General features: G+C 40.2%; 1 protein-coding gene across 6 annotated transcripts in view; it reads left to right on the forward strand.

Moving 5' to 3' along the window:
- CCDC88C (coiled-coil domain containing 88C) overlaps positions 1-19,913 on the forward strand; it is a 99,573-nt gene that overhangs the window by 63,936 nt on the left and 15,724 nt on the right. For all 6 annotated transcript variants that reach the window (XM_065063651.1, XM_065063653.1, XM_065063654.1 and 3 more), the window contains 9 exons: positions 1,816-1,997; positions 5,807-5,944; positions 7,307-8,377; positions 10,720-10,847; positions 11,754-11,895; positions 12,729-12,917; positions 13,290-13,451; positions 14,543-14,820; positions 19,625-19,768. In XM_065063651.1, the coding sequence (XP_064919723.1) occupies positions 1,816-1,997; positions 5,807-5,944; positions 7,307-8,377; positions 10,720-10,847; positions 11,754-11,895; positions 12,729-12,917; positions 13,290-13,451; positions 14,543-14,820; positions 19,625-19,768 (2,434 nt within the window). The remainder of the gene's footprint in view (positions 1-1,815; positions 1,998-5,806; positions 5,945-7,306; positions 8,378-10,719; positions 10,848-11,753; positions 11,896-12,728; positions 12,918-13,289; positions 13,452-14,542; positions 14,821-19,624; positions 19,769-19,913) is intronic.

Here is a 19,913-nt window from a genome sequence, read left to right on the forward strand (position 1 = left end):
GCTAATTAATTGTTGTGTTTAATTAGCAAACTTGCAAAGCAGGTTTACATTAGCTTGAGAAGTGAATGGTACTCTATTCCTCCTTATGTGTAATCAAGGATATTGCTTGTTCTAATAGTCTGGGGGAAAAAAAAACAAACAAAACAAAACACCACCGCAATTCTCTCAAAACTTACAAATTTTGATGAAGAGTATTTTAGGAAAATGTAAATGTTTCTCATTTTCCGGCTTGTTTCAAATAGCAAGTTTTGCCCCCTTCCTGATTTGGTTTCACTAACCGTGAATAGAAGGAAGGATGTCAAATGTAGTTTTAAAAATGTGCTCAACAGAGTGGTTTAAAAAAATGAAAAATTATGAGATTCCTTCACTGCACTGATGCTCAGTGTTTGAGCACTGGAGCTACAGAACCTCTGATTAACTAAAGAAAAAGAGAGTAAGAGGAACTGAGAACATCAATAATCCTTTGTATTCAGTAGGGAAAAAACAAAACCCAAAACCAAAAAACACCACACTAATAACATTAAACTTCAAAACTTTAGATTATTTCACACAAGTCTTGTCCTGCTTTTACAATAATTCTCTTTAAGAAATTCCATTTCAATGCATGTTGCTGTTCTGAATGCAACTTGTTTGTATTATACAAATAGAGTCAGTCAGCAAAGCTCTTTTGGAAAACCCTCCTGTTCCTGGATTTCAAGTTGAGTCTGCAAGGGTGGCAGGTAGCAGAATATTTAACCTGCTAGTTTGGAATATTTTATTCAAAATAATTTAAAAAATAAGCATGGGAAAAAGTAGTTCAGATGGTCTTTGCTTCAAGACAGAACTCAACTGGAGCATTTAGTTCATGTTTATCCAAGTCTTCATTTGACCAAAACTCTCCAGGTGATGCTCCATGGAAGACAAATAGGATTTTATCATTCTCAGAAACTTGCCGGTTCTAAAGCACTCAGTGTGCTGTATGGAATAGTGCTGTTTATTTAGCAGGAATGAATAATTTTTTGAGAGTTAAAGAAAATGTTAAAGTCAGTTTCATTTGAAATGTGGTTTTGAGGTGAAAGGTAGCAATTTTTCTGTGCGAAACAGAGGGTTGATCTTAGAATTATTCAGGTGCTGAGCAGAGAAATTAATAGAACAGTGAGACTTTGGTGCTGAGAGGTAGTGAGACTTTTGATGTGCAAACGCTTGGAGTAAAATAACATCTCTGTTGTAACATATACATTTTGTTAGTTCTGAGATTTCAACTTCAGACACTTCTCTGTGATCAACATTCTGATGGATGTTCTGTGCCTGAGTACCTGGTAGTAAAATATCATCCCTGAATCAGCATATTCTTAATAAAGTAGCTGTGAAGATAAGCACTGGAACTCGCTTTTGTAAGATTTTTTTCTGTGACTAAATATGGTGGAATGCCTCAGTTTTCACTAGCTTTTGGAAGTGCACCATCTTGCTGTTTTAGCAAACAGTTCATAGTGGTTTACTTTCTGCCTCAGTTTATGTCCTCTGGTGGAAGTAAGAGGGTGTCGAAATATACTTTGCTACTAACATTAAACATGCTACTAACATAGCTAAAGCAACTTTAAGGAGAGGTAGGTAACTTTTAAGATGGTTATCTGTTCAGATACTCTGTTTATTGAAGAACTTAATTGTTATCTGTAAAAATGGGTTCTGCTTTTAACAAAGTGTTTACTTAGCAGTCAAGCTGAAATGATAAGGATCTGACTGCAATTATCTTCATACAAGTGAATCTTAAGGACCTGGGAAGGGAGATATTTCTGAATTGGTTAGTGCCACCTTCTGATTCTCATGTTTCAACAGCCAGAAAGTCCTTTGTGTTTGAGTTGAATGAATGTGCTTCAAGTCGCATACTGAAGCTAGAGAAGGATAATCAGAGCTTGCAGAACACAATCCAAGAGCTGAGAGATGCCTCCTTGACCTCCAGAGAGAGCAGCCTAAAGTTTGTGGAACTGGAAAAGGAAAATCAACAGCTTAGCAAAAAGGTAATTTGCTCACAGGAGCAAACAGAGCTCTGGTTTTTAAACGGTGCGTGTGGGGCTGCACAGCATTCCTGAATGACGAGGGGTTGCAGGGAATTCACCTGCATTCCCTAGAAGACTCTAAATGTTTTGGGGCCTGTCCGTTTAATTGCATTCTAACATGGGTGCATTGTATTGCCTTCTTCACTGCCTAATCAGGTGCATCATTGTAAGCAAAATGACTATTCCTCTTTCATAAAAAGCTGTGTTTCACTGCTCATTTGTCCCTGTCGGACTGTACTGTTGATTGTGTCCCTTTTTGTCATCTTGTGGCAGTCATTCCTAGGTAAGGAAGCCATGACCACATTGAACTACTTTACTTGTTTGAAAGCTTTACTGTTGTTTCAATTTAAGTCAGATCATTCAGGTAAATTCAGGTTATACTATATTTTTAAATAATTCTTTTGCTTTCCATAGTCTTGAATCAACTCTTTCTCTTGTCTTTCTGACTATTAGAAGTTCTCTAGCGCCTCCCTCTCTGCAAAGATCTGGGTTCTTTTAATCTTTGTAGCGAAAATACAGGTCATCACTTTTTAAATGCAGTCTTATATATGCAGGTCTGTTACACTCTGTTATTATCTGTGATTACATTTAGCTCAAATGGCAGCTCAGTGCTTGTCCTTGTGAAACACAGTGCTCAGTTCACCTCCAACCACTAGCTTTACTTTTGCCTGGCTAGTAACTTGCATCCTAAATTCTCATTAGTCAAGCCAAGTGCCAGTGGGGAAAGAGGCTGAATGCTAGTCTGAGTATAAAAAATTTCCATGTCAGATTTTTTCCACATTCCTACCTCTGCTAAATTATCCAGAATATAAGGCTTATTTCTTCTTTTTCCATATTGCTGTAACCTGTCTGTGTGAGACATTGATACAGACTTCAGTCCTCTCATGCCTGCTTATGGGCTAACTTAATGCTTTAAAGCACAAGGGGAGAAAGAATCTGGATATGAAATGCTGGTCACGGATTACCAGATTTTAACTAGCAGAATGCCAGTCTCTCTGCCAAGGAGAACAGATATCCATCTTCTGGTGAGATTCTTTTGCCAAGTTGAGAGACCAGTTCTGCTTCTTGGCTTTGTTCTGTGAACAAGGAGAACTGCAAAAATGCACTTCACTGTACTTCTCCTTCCACACTCCCATTTATGGCCTGTTGTGTATGAGTAATTCACTCCAGCTCTAATTTACATGCTTAAAATTTGAGATCGAGGCATATAAAGCACTCAGCAATACCTGCAGTGTATCTGCAAGTCACTTGAACAACTGTGGTCAACCTTTGGCTTTGTCCCAGGCACATTCTTGTGGGCACCTCATGTTGGGGCACTGTGTTGGTGCCAACAGTTGCCAATTAGTTTGATATTTTTGATGATGATGAATGTGGTGATATGGTGGGGTCACCTACAGGTCTGGTAGTTAAATACGACAAAAACCACTAGTGGGGAATGCCTGTGTGGTGAAAGGGAGGCACTGTATGCATCAGACCAATGAAAAAAATGGCAATTAGAAACACTACTATTAAGGGCAGTTGAAACGTGTGACCTCTTCACCAGAGAAACACAGAATATGATGGGACCTGTTGACTGTATACCACAGGCCAGTCAAGTTCTTGATGGACTTCACCTCCCATTCAGGGAGATATGGGAAAAAAAAAAGGTAGTAGACAGTATTTTATAGTCTGAGACATAGCATTTGTCTCTCAGTATACAGAGATCTGACACATGATATATAAAATACTCTTGGTTTCATAGAAACCTAGAATAGTCTGGATTGGAAGGGACCTTCAAAGGTCATCAAGTCAAACCCCCTGCAATGAGCAGGGACATCTTCAACTAGATCAGGTTCCTCAGAGCCACATCCAGCCTGGCCTTGAATGTTTCCACGGATGGGGCATCTACCACCTCTCTGGACAACCTGTTACACTGTTTCGCCACCCACATTGTAAATAATGTCTTCCTTACATCTAGTCTGAATTTCCCTTGTTTTAGTTTAAAACCATTACCCCTTGTCCTGTCACTACAGGCCCTACTAAAATGCCTGTCCCCCTCTTCTTAATAAGCCCCTTTGTAAGTATTGAAAGGTCACAATAAGGTTTCCCTGGAGCCTTCTCTCCTCCAGGCTGAACAACCCCAACTCTCACAGCCTGTCCTCTGATCATTTTTGCTCCCTCCTCTGGCCCCTCTCCAACAGGTCCATATCTCTCCTGTACTGAGGGCTCCAGAGCTGGATGCAGCACTCCAGATGGGGTCTCAACAGACCTCTCCAATATTGTGGCGAACTGTGTCCAAGGCCTTACAAAGTCCAGATAGATGACATCCGTAGCTCTTCCCTTTCCACTGATGTAGTAATTCCATCATAGAAGGCCATTAGCTCTTCGAAATTTTCTTTTAAAATCTTCTGTTCCTCTAAACTGATTTTGTGTTTCTCTCATGCATGTATCCCCTTAATTAGAGGAAATGCATGTCCCTGAGTTGGCAGGTCATAGGGAAAGGGGATAATGGGGAAGGTGTCTCTGATTCACTGCAGAATGGTTTCTACAGTAGGCAGAGGAGAGGGCAGCAGTTCTTAAGGACTGTTAAAGACAAGCACATATGAAGACACAAGACAAGAGATAAACAAGTGTTTTTACAAATGCTGCTGTAGGCCCATGGGTTTTTTGTAACTTTCCTGAGATACCCAATAGTAAAATCTTGCCTCCCTAAAGTCATTTACCTGGAGTCAGATTTCATCCACTGTCTGAGACTTTGAAAAGTTGCCCAAGTATGCCTGGCTGTCTATTGATCTAGAGCTTGGAAGGATCGTGTAGCTGGAACAGGTAATACAAGAGGAAACAATATGAAGGAAAAGTCACATACGTATTTTTCCCTTTTTTGGAAGGTTTTCAGAGAAGCTAATAATAGAAAACTCACCTTTCAGGCACAATCAAATAGCAGCAGTCTAAGAAGCTATCTGTTTTCTCTGCATTCCTAATTTCTTGGACTGAAACAAGCAGTAAACCGTAGTTTCTTACTTGCCTCCAGTTTTCTAGGAGGTGCTAATGAGGATCAGCTATTGCTGAGTTACTGAGTTTATGTTCCAGCTTTCCCTGAACAGCTCCTTTGAGACCAATGAACCTTAACATGGTTACATTTCTAACTGTTAAGCTCTTCTTATCTCCAATCTGGGCAGCCCCTGCTTGTTTAAACACTTCCTGTAATGAGGCACATGTTGACATAGGCAGAGCTCAGCCTCCAGCTATTTCCCACTTGTAAGAATTATTTTGAATACTTTTTTCATTGACATTTTCCCTGTTGGCAAAGTTTATAATACCAACACAAAACAATGAACCGATACTTGTGCAATAGGTGCTCACAGGACTTCACAAGCATAAAAAGGAATAATTCCTGAAGCCTGGTCTCTGAACCCCTTGCTTCTAAATACTGAAGAGCTGCTGCTTTTCGGTGCTTAGTGTGTTATGCTTTCAAAGCTTTCAAAAGGGAGAGAGTAAGAAGACATCTTACTTAGAATTTTACTCACTGGGCATTGAGGCAGGCAGGTGAAGCATTTCTTACTGCTGTACCTTGTATGCTCTGATCTTCATAGACATGAAGGAGATTCTTGGCACTGTAAGAAAAAGGAAACAGTCCATTTCCTCCTCTGAGATTAGCAAGCTGCAGAATGGAAGGATGACATCTTTCATAGTCCCCATCTCGTTCCTCTCTGGTCTTCAAAGTAACTTAGCGTGAACAGTCGTTGTGTCAAGCTGTGGCTGATGTGTTTTGGTGTGTTCTCTTCACACAGATTGAGAAGTTGCAAAATCAAATTGAAAAAGAGAAGCAAAGTAATCAAGATCTGGAGACCTTGAGTGAGGAGCTGATAAAAGATAAAGAACAGCTACAAGTTGTCATGGAGACTCTAAAAGCTGACAAAGACAGACAGGTGAAAACTTCACAGATATAATATAAAAGCATATACTCAGTAGTGGTAATTTACTGATGCCATTTAGAGCATTTGGTTCTCTTGGGGAGATGAGGCAATTTGAGAGCTATTAAGTGCAAGCTGAACTTGTTCAAATGTAGGTAAAAGGCCTCTTCAGGCAAGGACAGACCTTCCCTCTTTGGGGGAAAAAAAAGCCCCGGATCTTACTAAGTAGGATACCAACTGGTTTTAGGATGTACAAATAAACCCCTATTTTATTGCAAAAGGTTGGTCTTCTGCCAGCTATATGTCCTGATTGGTTTGATTGGGCTTTTTAGCCACCCAACATTTTTTGATCTATTTCAAAAAGACGCTGATAAAGCATTTATGTCTTCTGGATTGATATTTTAAATGCCCTTCAGCTTTTACTACTGTACTGCAGTTCATGTGCAATGCCTTGAAACTAGGCTAAGTTCATACAAGGTATCATCTGTATTAATTCGAAGAAAATACAGACACAAATAATTGGAGACTGGCTTGTATATTTTCAAGCTGTATTAAATTTACTCCAAGTTTTGTGGGGTGAAGTATAAATAACAAGATGTCTTATTTGTGTAGTGCTTATCATCTTGAAGGATTCTTTCCCAGACTTCTACCTGGGAAACCACCAAAGTCCTACATTTCAGTTAGAACACATGCAGACTTTTTGCGGTAAGAATTAAAGAATACTTCATAGGAAGGGCAGGAGGTAAAAACAGAAGTATCCTCAACTATCAGAAAAGGGCAGATTCTGATTTTTTTTAAGGTCTAAGTTGTTTCGGATTTCAGTGGATATTGTCTAGATAAGAATCAAGTGCAAATTGCAGTCTAAGCCATATTTGCTTCAGCTGAAATTTGACCAGTGGTGTAAGTGTACTGTTCTTACAGAAACTGTGTCCTTAATGAGATCTGCCTGCTATAAATTTTCAAATGTTTTGGGGCTTCTGACACCTTATCAGAGATAATCTGTGTCTTTAGATCCCCAAGATGGATGTAAACCTGGACAGAAAAATACCCTTTATTAGGAATGATTCCTAGCAAAGCATCTTCTCCAAGATATGTTCTCTGGAGGTCACCTGTCTACTTTCTCCTCTGCCTCCACCTTCTTAGCTGGTAGCAGGAATATACCATTATTTTAATTTGTTAGAATCGTGGCTTACCAGAGGTAACTTTTTTTTCATTAGTTTGGATTCTTGTTTTTAGTCAGGGAAAGCTGTTGAGAAATTTGTCTTGGAGTAAATGCACGTGGTTTTGTTAACCATTTGTCTGCTTCAGGACTAATTTATACTGCATTTTGTACAGTAAATGAGTAACATTTGCATGACTGTTTTATCATTCATGTAGATAAAGGACCTTAAACAAGAAAACGATCACCTTAATCAAGTGGTCTTATCCCTGAGACAAAGATCTCAAGTGAGCAGCGAGGCAAGAGTAAAAGATATTGAAAAAGAGAACAAGATCCTTCATGAAACAGTTACAGAGACTAGTAGCAAACTGAGCAAGCTGGAATTTGAGAAGAAGCAACTGCAGAAGGATTTTGACCAGGTTAAAGAAAAAGTAGAAAGAGTGGAAGAAATGGAAAAAGAGCTGCATCGGTTGGAGAGGGAGAATGAACAGCTCACAAAGAAAGCGGCAGCGATGAAAATAGTGACAGAGAAAGTGGAAGTTCTTGAACAAGAGAATGGAGATCTGGAAGTGGAAAATAGGAAGCTAAGAAAATCCCTGGACACCTTGCAGAATATTTCCATCCGGCTTGGGGATCTGGAAAGGGACAACAAGCAATTGGATGAAGAAAATCTGGAGCTTAGGAGAGTGGTGGAGACGATGAGATTTACCAGCACAAAAATGGCACAAATAGAAGCAGAAAATAAAGATTTGGAAAGGGAGAAAGAGGACTTGAGAAAGAATGTGGAAATGTTAAAAGCAATGAGCAAGAAATCAGAGAGATTGGAGCTAAGCTATCAGAGTGTCAACTCTGAAAACCAGAGGCTTCAGCAAATCGTGGCGACCAGCAGCAAAAAGATCCAGGAGTTAGAAAAAGAAGTACAGGGAATGGAGAGTGAAAATCAGGTCCTCCAGAGAAACCTTGAGGAGCTAAAGATTTCTGCCAAACGGCTAGAGAGGTTAGAAAAGGAGAACAAGGCCCTAGAACAAGAAATGTCTCAGCTTGAGAAAGACAAAAAAATGCTAGAGAAAGAAACAAAACGGCTTTGGCAGCAAGTGGAGCTGAAAGATGCTATTTTGGATGATAGTACAGTGAAGCTGGCAGCTGCTGAGAAAGAAAACAAGACGCTAGAAAAGGAAATTGCTCGATTCAGAGATTCATCTAATAAACTGAAAGAATTTGAAAAAGACAATAAAGATCTCATAAAGCAAGTTACAATGGATAAAAGAACACTAGCTACATTGAGAGAGGTAAGCAAAATAGTACTACTGGTTTCAATATGATGCTGGTTTTGATTTCAACTCTGTGAAGTACCAAAGGGAGACATCTGTCCCATGACTATTTAATACGCGAGCTATATCTTCACAGTGTTACCAGCCATCACTGGAGAGTGGTGTCTCGGAAAGTGGAACCTGCCAAAAACTGCAGTGTACCACTTTATGTCCACATAAGATGTCACTCCGAGTGACATCTTCTTTTCATGCAGAATAGGGTTTTCATACAGGTCCCACATGGAAGCTGTAAATCAAAGGCTTTGATACTTTTCTCTAACTCTGTGACCACAATATTGTTTGCTAACATGAGAGCTCCTGCAGATGAGATAGACTCTTGATCCTAGAAGTTAGAGTACTTGTTGAGGACACATTAACATCCCTGTTCTCAAACAGACTTAGCCAAGACAAGAATCATCCCAGCTGAACCCTTTCAGAAACAGCCGCACCAAGTTTTTGCTTCATACCTACCTACAGCATTGTTTCCCGAAAGCTTCTGTGCAGAGTGAGAGCACACTGAGCAGCTCTTGTGTTAAGCAGCAGCAATCTCTTCCCGCACCCCTCTCCACTGCAGAATGCAGTAGTTGCGCTTTTCCTAGTAGTCATCTTTTAAAAATACACAATTAGTATTAGGAGATCAGCAAACTAATGGTGTGTGTGCCAGAACCTGACACTCTTACAAGTGGCCTATGAGCAGGTTCAGGTTACTGCAACTTGCCCTGGTTGCCTGCCTCAGCTGCTGATGCCCCACAGGAAACAGGATTTCCTGGGAAAGAGCATTCAAAGGAAAATGGTCAATGCTGCAGTAGCTCTGTGAAATAAATCAGTTTAGCAAGGCTAATGCCGTAAGCGATTACTTGAAGATTTCATTTTAGTTAAGTTTTTGAAGCACTACTGTAATTTTGAGGAGGAAAAAAGTTTTATCAGAAACGTATGAAACAGTCCCAAGTTGTGTTTCTGTCAAACTTCCCTAAAAAGTAAAATAATAGCATTTTAGAGAAGGCTTCTTTTTAATCTTCCCCTTTTCAGACTTCTGCAGATTTCCAGTGATGCAGACCTGTACAGACACGTTATCTTATTTTCCTTAGTTGCTTTGTGTATATTCTACTAGATGTTCATGGATGTCGAAGGGCCCTGTTTACAGTACGTGGACTGGTACTGACCTTAACTTTACATATTTTCCCTTGTTGCCATGTGAATGAATGTGTTGCTAAATTTGTGATATCAGAGGACTATTTGAATACCTATGGTTTATGTTTAACAAAGTATTTTTTTAATTTTATTCTTGCCACTGTTTGACATACTGGATAATTTTTTTCCTTCTTGAAGTGCTTCAGTAACTTTGTTTTTCTTTCCTCATGCTTGTTTAAGAAAATTTTTGAGCAGAAACAGCAGCAATGTAGTTCTCTATGTTAGATTTGCATTTCAGAGAATTTTGAATGGTAGGAATCTCTGAACTTGACTGCACCAAAAATTATTTGACTTTTTTAAATATGCAGGATGGTATTGTGTTTTCTCAGGCCACTTCCATACAGAGTGTTTTACTGACATAACTGCAAAGCATTGTCCCAAAATACCTTCTGGTACAACTCCATCAAATCTCCTCGTATTACTTCCTTGTCTTGTTCTGCTTAAGTTCCTTCCAAAAAAACCTAAAGGAAACCAGAACAGGCCAGTAGATACCAGGCTCTGTAGTCTCCAGAACCCTCCTGTCTCTTACACAACAATGTAATTATGCTTTTTAAAAAATTTGGCAGTTACTTACCATACATCAGAAACTTAGAGTCAATAGTGAAAATGCATTATTACCAAGTCCCTTGGTAATAACATCTTAACTGTAGGATCTCAGGAAACTTTCACTCTGAAGTCCTGTCACTCCTCTGCATGTGCCATTGTTGGCTGGGCCTTGCAGCAGGGCTTGTCATCCTGGCTGAGAGGTGGGAACTCCCTCTGCTGATGTCCCCTGACCTGGGCACATCCCGGCAGCGGCACATGGCCAGGGTGTCTCCTGGCCTGCACACTTTCCCTCTTTTGGCAGGTGGGCAGGATGCCAGTCCTGGCAGAAGTAATTCAGTTCAGTGAGCAAGACAAAGGCCAAGAGAAGCATTCTCCAGATTTATTCCTAGTAAACTATAAATAAAAGCAATCAGTTTAATTCTACACTCAGCTGTCACTGAAGAATTTTAGCAGACCTTCTTGGAACTAGCATTTTATCCAATGACTTTTTCAGTACATTTAAAAAACCAAAACAACAAAATTATAGTGCTGGATAATTAACATCACCATTTGCACAGCAACTAATCATGTTAGTGCTGTTACAGGATTTGGTCCATGAGAAGCTGAAGAATCAACAGTTGTCTAGTGAACTGGACAAACTGAGCCAGGAACTGGAGAAGATAGGACTGAACAAAGAGCTCCTGCTACAGGATGACAATGGCAATGACGACGCGTAAGGAAACTGAGCTCTCTTGGTCATTCTTTTGACTCTGCAGGCTTTTCCTCAGCCTAATTCAAGCCCTTTCCCTTCCTTTTTGGTTCTCATCTGACTCACTCCAATTACCCTTGCCAATTCTGGACATAACACATGTTTTTCTGTAGCAAGCTTGTCAGTATACTGCAAGTTTTGCAAAACTTTTTCTTGGATGGAAGAAATGTCATTTTCTCTCTCCACGCTAGCCATTGTTACTAGTCTTACTCTACTCCCCTGTAGAGTAGCTGGGTAACTATTTCAGTGTGTATTCTTCCTTATATTCTCTTTACAAGTAAGAATAGTGTCTATCGAACAGTGTATGTCATTACTCCATGTAACTGGAAATTCAGTCACCAGTTAATATCAACAATAAATATTGCCTAAGAAATTCCTGATTGCCAGGAATTCCTTTGCAAGTCCTGTAGTAATGAACAAAGAAACCCCAACAAACCTTGTAAACCTATATAGGTCTCTTGTGGTAAGACCTGATTAGAGAAACATACCCATCTTGTAGGAGTCTTTAGAATCTACTGTGGTATTTTCTCCTCAAGAGTTTACAGGAGAGTTTTTAGAAGAAATTTCTGTAGTGGCATTAGAGGAAAAAGAGAAAAAATTACTTATTTTTAAGTTATATAGCTCTTAGATATTTCTGTAGAGCCATGCTAGCATTACCTCTGTTAAAACTGATTTGATTTTCCAAAAGCAGGTTTCCCAGTTATAATATATCAGTAGGGATCCGCGGCAGTAGAGTAAATCATATTCCTGAAGAAGCAAACGTGTATCATGTAACGTGGTGACATTCGGAATGAGTGAAGGTGAAGTCTCCTACGTAGATGGCTCATATCCTAGTGGCAGACACTAGAAAGCTATTCTCATGTCTTTCAGAAAATACAAGATTCTGGAGAGCAAAACTGAATCAGCACTAAAAACAGCACTAGCTGTGAAAGAGGAAAAGATTGTGATGTTGGAAGCTCAAGTGAAAGACACTCTGAACTTGAACCAGCAGTTACAGAATGACCTAAATATGGTAGGAGGTTAACCAGATTTTAATTGTTCATTATGTGGTTTTGCAGATTCACATGCTTTTTTTTTTTTTTTTTTTTTTTTAACTCGGCAAGAACAAGTTATTTCTACATCCCCCACCCCACATACATGCACTCCTGAAAACCTTTTTGACTGGACTGTTTTCTCTTGTCCCTTTCTATATAGGGCATTTCAAAAAGATGAACCCAATTTCAAAGCAGTTTATTTCATCATGGAAACATGTTACAATAACTCATTACAGCATTTGTAAATTTTTGTGTAATCAGGTTTTAGTAACCTTTTGATAAATACTCTATGTTCCCTCTGCCTGCTGTGTGGACAGCATCAAGATGATAGTTGAATTTGTGGTTGCAGAGATATGGTGATTTCAAATTGGGTCCATCTTTTGAAACACCCTGAATAATGGCACCAATTTCAGCAAAATTGTTGTATCAGGAGCATGACAGGAGGGTTTGGGCTTTTTTTTACATGACCACTATTTGCAGATTTCTGTTTTCCCATGGTTTTTTTCATTGCCGTTGTGGTTTTCTGCTTTGTTCAGTGAGAGCATAGGCTGAGGAAGACTACTGTTGAAACATCACACCTAAGAACAGACGGTTAGGTGACAGTGAGCTTGAGTCAAAGAGCACCTGACTGGAGGCCAAGAGACATGGATTCCGCCTATCTGTGTCTCAGCTTCCCCATCTGTGAAGCCAGGGTGATGGTTCTTGAATACCTAACGTCCCTACATTCCAAGAGAGGAACTGCATACTATCATTATTAATAAAATCCTACTGTTAAATCAGTGTTGAAGGTTGTTGCTTGTTGGCTTTACAGGTAAAGAAGGACTTGGATGCACTTAAACAGACTCAACAGGATGGGCAGTATGCTCAGAAGTCACTGAGGTGTTCTGCAGAGAAACACATTCCCAACCACCAAATGAATGAGAAATTGGAAACAGGACACCGAGAAACTACTGTGGAGCTGCTGAAACTGAAGGACAGGGCAATTGAACTGGAAAGGAATGTAAGCCTTCTCTGATTTCATGTTATCTCAGACTCCCCTTGTGATCAAGAGTGCGTTGCTGGGAACTGGATTATTTTGCTTAGAGGAATCTGGTGGGGTTTCTGGAGCACATAAGTCTACCAAATTCCTCAGGTATCTTTTAGGACTGCGTGAGACTTGGATGCTATATATGTATTTTGTAACATAATTGCAGGGATTAATCCTGTGTATAACATCTGTCCTACCTTCATTTAATGCTGGAAAGAGTTAGCTTTTGCACGTTTGTTGCCAAATGATCGTCACTAATTGGCTCTCCTCTTTGAGAGGACTCCAAATGACCAGGACAGCTGTTTCATTTCTTCTGTCACCCCTTCAATGCCATGTCTCTTTCAGAATGCAGCCCTGCATACTGAGAAGCAGTTGCTTAAAGAACAGCTGAAGCATTTGGAAACACAGAATGTCTCCTTCAACAATCAGATCCTGACACTACAGAAGCAAAACGTCTTCCTTCAGGAGCACAACACTGCCCTGCAGACGCAGACAGCCAAACTCCAGGTCAGGACAACATTGCACCTCTGTGCCAGTGACTGGATTTGATTATAGTAGCGTGGAGAAGATGACAGCTAATAAGAAAATATTTGTATTGGTAGACCAACCTCGTGATGTAATGATGAGGCCTGTAAGGTGGAGTTTAATTTGAGGTCTGAATTTCTCTGAGCTAGGAGGAAAATTGGTTCTGTAGCTACCTTCATTAAGAAGGTAGTTATTTAGAGAGAATTTTTAAGTCAGTTCAGCAAAATCCAGACGTGTTGTTCTAGAAGCTGCACTTTTGAAGTAAAAGATCTTTGCTTTTTAAATTCTGTTAACGCCATGCCTGTGAAAGACCTTGGAACAAAAGGGAAGAGGACACAAGTCAGTTCCCAAGAGGCATTGTAGCAGTGGGTTCCAGTCAGCATTTTCATACTGTCAAACAAGATGTCAAAGTTGCCAGTGGAAAACAGATGCTCTTAAACATTAATTTTTGAAAAAAATAAACTTAGCTTGAGAAAGAGAACAGTTTTGAAGGACAACATTGGATCAGCTCTGATTTCTTTAATGTGAATTTCCCTTCTCAAGCTTTTCCCCTCTTATTCTTTTTTCTTTTTATTTATTTCTCCTGTAATTGAAGTGTATAAGCAACATATGAAATCAATGCCCTACCTATCTACTGAAATCAGACTTGTTAGGAGTGTTGCCCCCATACACAGTGGTGCAGTTAATTTTGTTGAGTTTGGGTGAACTTAAGTTTTCATTACTTGTATACAACTTCGGCTGTGTACGTGATTGTCAGAGATGCAGTTGAGTTGCAAATATTCCAGCTCATCTTGGTCTTCAGGCTCGAAAGCTTCTACTAGTAAAACAGTGGGTTTTTTCAGTTTGGAGATTATCCTGATACTTTTCAGAAGACTGATAGCATGGCTTTATATGGTGCATCCTACCAGCGGTAATATCAGAATAGTGCCAAATTGTCCATAGATGTCTTAAGTCTACAAAGCAATGGATGCATTCTTGATTGACTCTATACAATTACAAGCTTTTACTATGTCTGTTGTATGTACCAGTAGGTGTAAATAAGTAATGCCTGCTTTTTATTTGAGCAACTTTAGGTAGAAAATTCAACCCTGAGCTCCCAGAGTGCTTCACTGATGGCCCAGAATTCTCTACTCCAAAATCAGCAGACAGCCAAGGAGAATGAGAATGAAAATCTACTGAAACAGAAGGAGCAGCTGAAAGCTGAGTATGAGTCATTGCTTCAGGACCATGAACACCTTGCTTCACTGCATGAACGGCAGTCTGCAGAATATGAAATGCTAATAAACCAGCACAGCTGCCTGAAAACACTACACAAAACCCTGGATATGGAGCACAAAGGTCTGGGTGAGAGGTACGCTCACTGCTCAGGGGTGTAGAGTAGCTGGAATGTGCCCATGTTACAATTTTAGCCTTAAATGTTGGTCTCCACTTACAAACGGAAACTACATAAATTTTTCCCCTGAAAAAGCATTTTGTCATTCTTGCTGTCATTAGGAAATTACATCAAAATATTTGCAACGCTGTAGATTTTAGACCTTTAAAGCTGGCAGACCACAGATGACTGGTAATATTTACTGAACATGGGTCCGGGTCTTGGGGATGCTTTGTCAGAAGTAGATTAAATGGCTTTAATAAGTTTAAGAATCTGTGGTATAATAACATGCAAGCTTAAAAACAGATTCTTGAAGTTCCACTATATGGGATGTCTTTTCTAATCATACAGTAAGGTCTGCAAGTCACCTAGGTAATTACCTGTGTTTGAGTAGCATGTGCCTTGAGAAATTTACATCATCGAAGACTGTGTATGGCATCAAACTCATGACAAAAGAGGCTCTCTGAAGGAAGCCATATTGAGCTAACTATGAGATAGTGATGTATTATTTATTTTCTTCTAGTTCTCACAGTCTAAGGCTTTTGCTTCGGGCCCTTCAATTGAATTGTGAAATCAGAGTAATCTGTGTATTGTCTAGTCTCTGGTCACTGTCATTTTCTGACAATTGTGCGTGGATTGAACAACACAGATAATGTACTGCTACACAAATGTTGCTCTGCCTACCTCTCAACTTTTCTTGTACAATTCAGTGATTTTCCTCAAAATACCTGTATTTAGGTTCAGTTTCTGTGCAAGACCATGAGCATTCAGAGTAACTTAGTAGTAATCTTTGCAGGTGGACTAAAAACTGGTGTTAAACTTGTCTTTTTCAAAGACTAAGGAGCTGGCAATAAAATGTGCAGTAGATTTTGATAAAGTGCAGAAATAAACCTCTTGTGATTAAAGTATCCACCAGGGCTGTGGGACAGGACAGCTGCTCGGCTGTCAACTAAATGAGCTGTAAGTGATTACGCAGGCACTCCTCCTGCTTACCAAGCCTCTCTCAGACTGATTAATGGTTCTCATTGATTGTGGCATTGCGTGAGATTATCACACTGCAGTGTGTTGAGGTGGTTTGCTGTGTTCTTTTTTGTCTTGATGAGTACCAATTATTAAACAGTTGTAGCCCAAGGAAAACATGGCTTTTCAAAATTAGGTTATCTCTAGTGATAAGTGCTCAAATCACCATTTTAAACTTTAACAATTTGGACTGGGGGCTGCCAGCGAGAGATGTTGCAGAGGAGCAGATGGTGGCCTTTTCTGTACTCTCAAAGCAGGTTGATTTTGGCAGTTTCAAGAGTGCAGCGTCTTCCTCAGCAGATCAGTCTCAAAAGGCTTATCAAGGTGATTTGTCCAAGAACAGCATGTGTCTCCATTTGCCTGTCAGAGGAAAGAGACCAACCACTTCTTGTGTGTGTGTTTTGTTTTCCCCCCCGTGTGCTGTGTGCAGTTCAGCTGGCTGAGGGAGCAGAGGGGCGAAAGTTAGAAAAACAGCTGTAAGAAAACTGTTTTCTTTTACCACTCTGAGGCATTTAACTGTGAAGATGAAATATCTCACTTTCGACTTCAGCGAGAATGCACCGAATGCACCGCCTGCTAAACCTTCCCAGAGCAGCTCAGCGCAGCCAAGAAGTTTGCTTGTGCAGTGTCTTAAGAGACAGATTTTGCTTGTCCCAACTGTAATTGTTTTTTCTCAGTTGCTGACAGCATTGTAATCATAGTTCTGTTATTTAAAGTGGGATTGCACTCCTGCTCAAACCTATGTCTGCAGCTCGTCTAGAAAATTCTACAGCAACTTTAGCTTGTGGAGTCCTAACACCATGCACAGCCAGGGTCCCCAAGGTTTGTGTAGCTTGTTCTGATGCATTCTAACCACAGAATGTTTTCTGCACCTGATCAAACTTCATTAAACCTCCCTCAGCTTTGTCTGCAGAGTATTAGCACTGCAGTGGGGATTTAATAATGGGTTGTGTGTAACTGTGGTGAAATGGCCTGTCATAGCCCAGCAAATCACAGATATGTGGGTTTGACACAGCAAGAAAAGGAGAGTTAGTATGTTAGGATCATTCACCATTAATAGCAGTTTCCTGTCTTTCCAGTGTTCATCTCAATGAACATTGACTGAACTCTTGCTGCATTTTTTAAATTGCTTTACATATTTCACATTACTAGGGGGAGATAACTTATTAACTATAGTTGGCTAGAAGATCCTTTAGTGTTTCTGTGTGGCTTACTCTGGAGAAGTCTAATCCTGCAGAGACTGGAAAAGCTCATATCACTGGAAAAACAGAATCCCTGCTGGGGAGGGTTTACATATTGCAGTGAGTTGTATTGTGTCATCAGTGCTGGCTGGTAATTATTTTTCTGCTTTGTTCTTTTTTTGCCACTTGCTTTTTGTCGTAGCTGAGGACTTTTAAAGTTCTCCGAGTCACAAATACCTACCCACAGTATTTCTCATAACAAAGCAGCAGAAAGAGTGAAAGCCAAAAGGAGTAAAGAGTAATAAAATTGTTCAATACTAGGAATGGATTCCGTCAGAGCTAAAAAGGATTTTTATTTATGTAGAAGAAAATCTTTATAAAACATCTCTGTTCAAGTGCCTGATGCTTGAAGAAGTGGAGCAAACATTAATGTGTTGAATAGCCTACAGGATGGGTAACCTTGCCCCTGGTGGTAGAGCTTGTTGGGTTGCACAAATCCTGCTCGAGTGATAAACTCCATGCAGAATCACTTGCAGTTTTGCCAACAGTCTCTTCTTTCTTACCTTCCACCTAATACCTAGGGGAGCAGCTGTGGTCAACCTCAGGGGTTCTCATGCTCAAAGGCAGCATTTGGAGCTGGGCCAAGCTGATAAAACTGGACCAGTATACTGCTTCTCTCTAAGCAGCCCTCTTTAAAAAATAAAGAGCTTGGATAAAAATGAGCGGACTAGCCCTATCATACAGAAACAGCAAAAGAATTCCCAACAGTTTCTGCAGAGGCAGCCATGGTGATCTCTGCCAAGGGACTGACTGTGGAGTTTGTCTTTTCAGACTCTGGATTGGCACACAGTCTGTCTTAAGTCCTGCTTGGAGCTGGATGTGAAACCTTCCTCTGCTTTCAGGTTCTTCCGTTTGTTGTACAGACATTGAATTTGAAATGTCCTGGTGCTGAATGGAGGAAAAAAACAAATAAATAAGGTTAATTAAACTCCACTGCTGTTACTGGGAATGAATAACAAAAAGCAGCTTTTGTCTAGGAGACAGGTGCTTTTCTGTGTGGCCCTTCAATGGACTGGAATTTGGGACAAGCTGTAATTTGACCCTGGGATGAAGGGAATGGTAGCCTGAAAGAAAATCAAGTTGGCAGGAGTCAGTGTATTTGGTGCTGTCTGCTGCTTTTGTTTGTGTTTGGAAGTTTTCGTGACTGCAGAGTAACTGTGTTCTGCAGTCAGCTCTGCTGGGACAAGAGTCGCAGATAGATGATGTTTGTTCTCTCCAGCTTTTTCAAGTGATCCTGCATCTTCCACCTAGTTACTCTTTGAAAATTGCTTAGAAGGGTATTTCTCCATGGCTGGTACAGGTGTATCTGCCCAGGGATATTTCAGGGCAATATCATTTTATCAAAGCCACGGAAAAATGTACTGATGACTTTTGATTTTCACTGTACCATTGTCCTCAGTGGCTTCTGCTGGTGTGTGTGTATGGGCACAGACCCTGACAGAGGCCACCAGAGGAAAGAAAACCTTCTGAGAACAGCTTGCTGTCTTGTGGTCTCAAGCCACCTCGTTCTTTGCAGTGCTTTCTGAATGCAGGTGGTGCAGCAGCTCAGGGAGGCTGAGCCTGCCAGATCAATGCCTGTGCCAAGTGTCAGGGCAGTTGTTCCACACCTCTGTTATTTCAGCATTCCAGAGGGTGAAATTAAAGATGCAGTTGATGGCGTCTGCCCTCTGTCTCTGCCCGTCTCCTCGCCCTGAATGATGTGTGTACAAACAGTGTGCACCAGGGAACAGAGGGAACCTGGACGTGAACATTGCTGTGGCTCTTGGGTTCCTCACTAGAAAACAAGTTGAACTACCCAAGCAGGTGAGTTGGCCCCAGGTGCTTTGCCATCATCTGATACTGGCCTCATCATCTGCCTGGAATATGCAGGAGATTATTACCTATGCGAGATGCTGTTACGTATGCATATTGCCTAATATGCATTATATTATTACCTAATAAACAGTTGCTCATTCCACCAATTTCTTGTTGTTTTTTGGATACTGCTTTCTGCTCTTTAGTCAGGTTTTTCAAACTTGCCACTGGCAATTATTTGTGAATGGGATTCCAGTTTAATGGTGCAGTTTCCAACTCACCATGGAGACTCACATGATTAGAATTTGGAATTGAAATAAGGTTCTGGCAATTGCTTTCCAGTTTGCTTAAAGAATGCAGTTCGTTTTTTTCCTAAAAGCCTCCCTGTTAGACTTACAGACTAAGCTGAATTTCTGTGTATAGTGCAGAATTCTTCAGCCTTACTGGCTGTTCAACCACACAAATGTGTATGAAAGTAAGCAGACGGGGAAAAAAAAACACAAAACAAACAAAAAAAATTACCCCCACCCCCCAAAAAAACCAAACCAAACAAAAAAAAACACCAGAACAATGACAACAACAACAACAACAAAAACCAATCAACAGACAAAGAAAAAAAACAACATGCCTTCCTGGTCATTGTGGTGTTACCTTTTGAACATCTTAAACTAGGGGAAGAAGAATGTTTAAATGAAGGCTGTGAGAATATGCTGCTCTTGTTTTTGCAGATACAACAGTTTAATGAAACACAAAGCAGAATTGGAAGAGTTGGAAATAGTTTTAAAAACTGAGAGAGCGGCTCTGCAACAAGAGAGGAGATCAAATGCAGTAACGACGGGGGAAAATCAGAAGCTGAGGGAAGAACTGGACAGGTATGGTTACCTTGATAAATTATTGTATGTATAACTAAAAAGTCAGTGCAGCAACATACACAGTTGTTTTGCTGTGTTGTGTTAACTATAGCTCCAGAATACCTTAATTAATGTCGATTAACTTTTCTGAATTTTTATCTTGTTA

Source organism: Columba livia, chromosome 5 (genome assembly GCF_036013475.1).
Source record: "Columba livia isolate bColLiv1 breed racing homer chromosome 5, bColLiv1.pat.W.v2, whole genome shotgun sequence".
NCBI lineage: Eukaryota > Metazoa > Chordata > Aves > Columbiformes > Columbidae > Columba > Columba livia.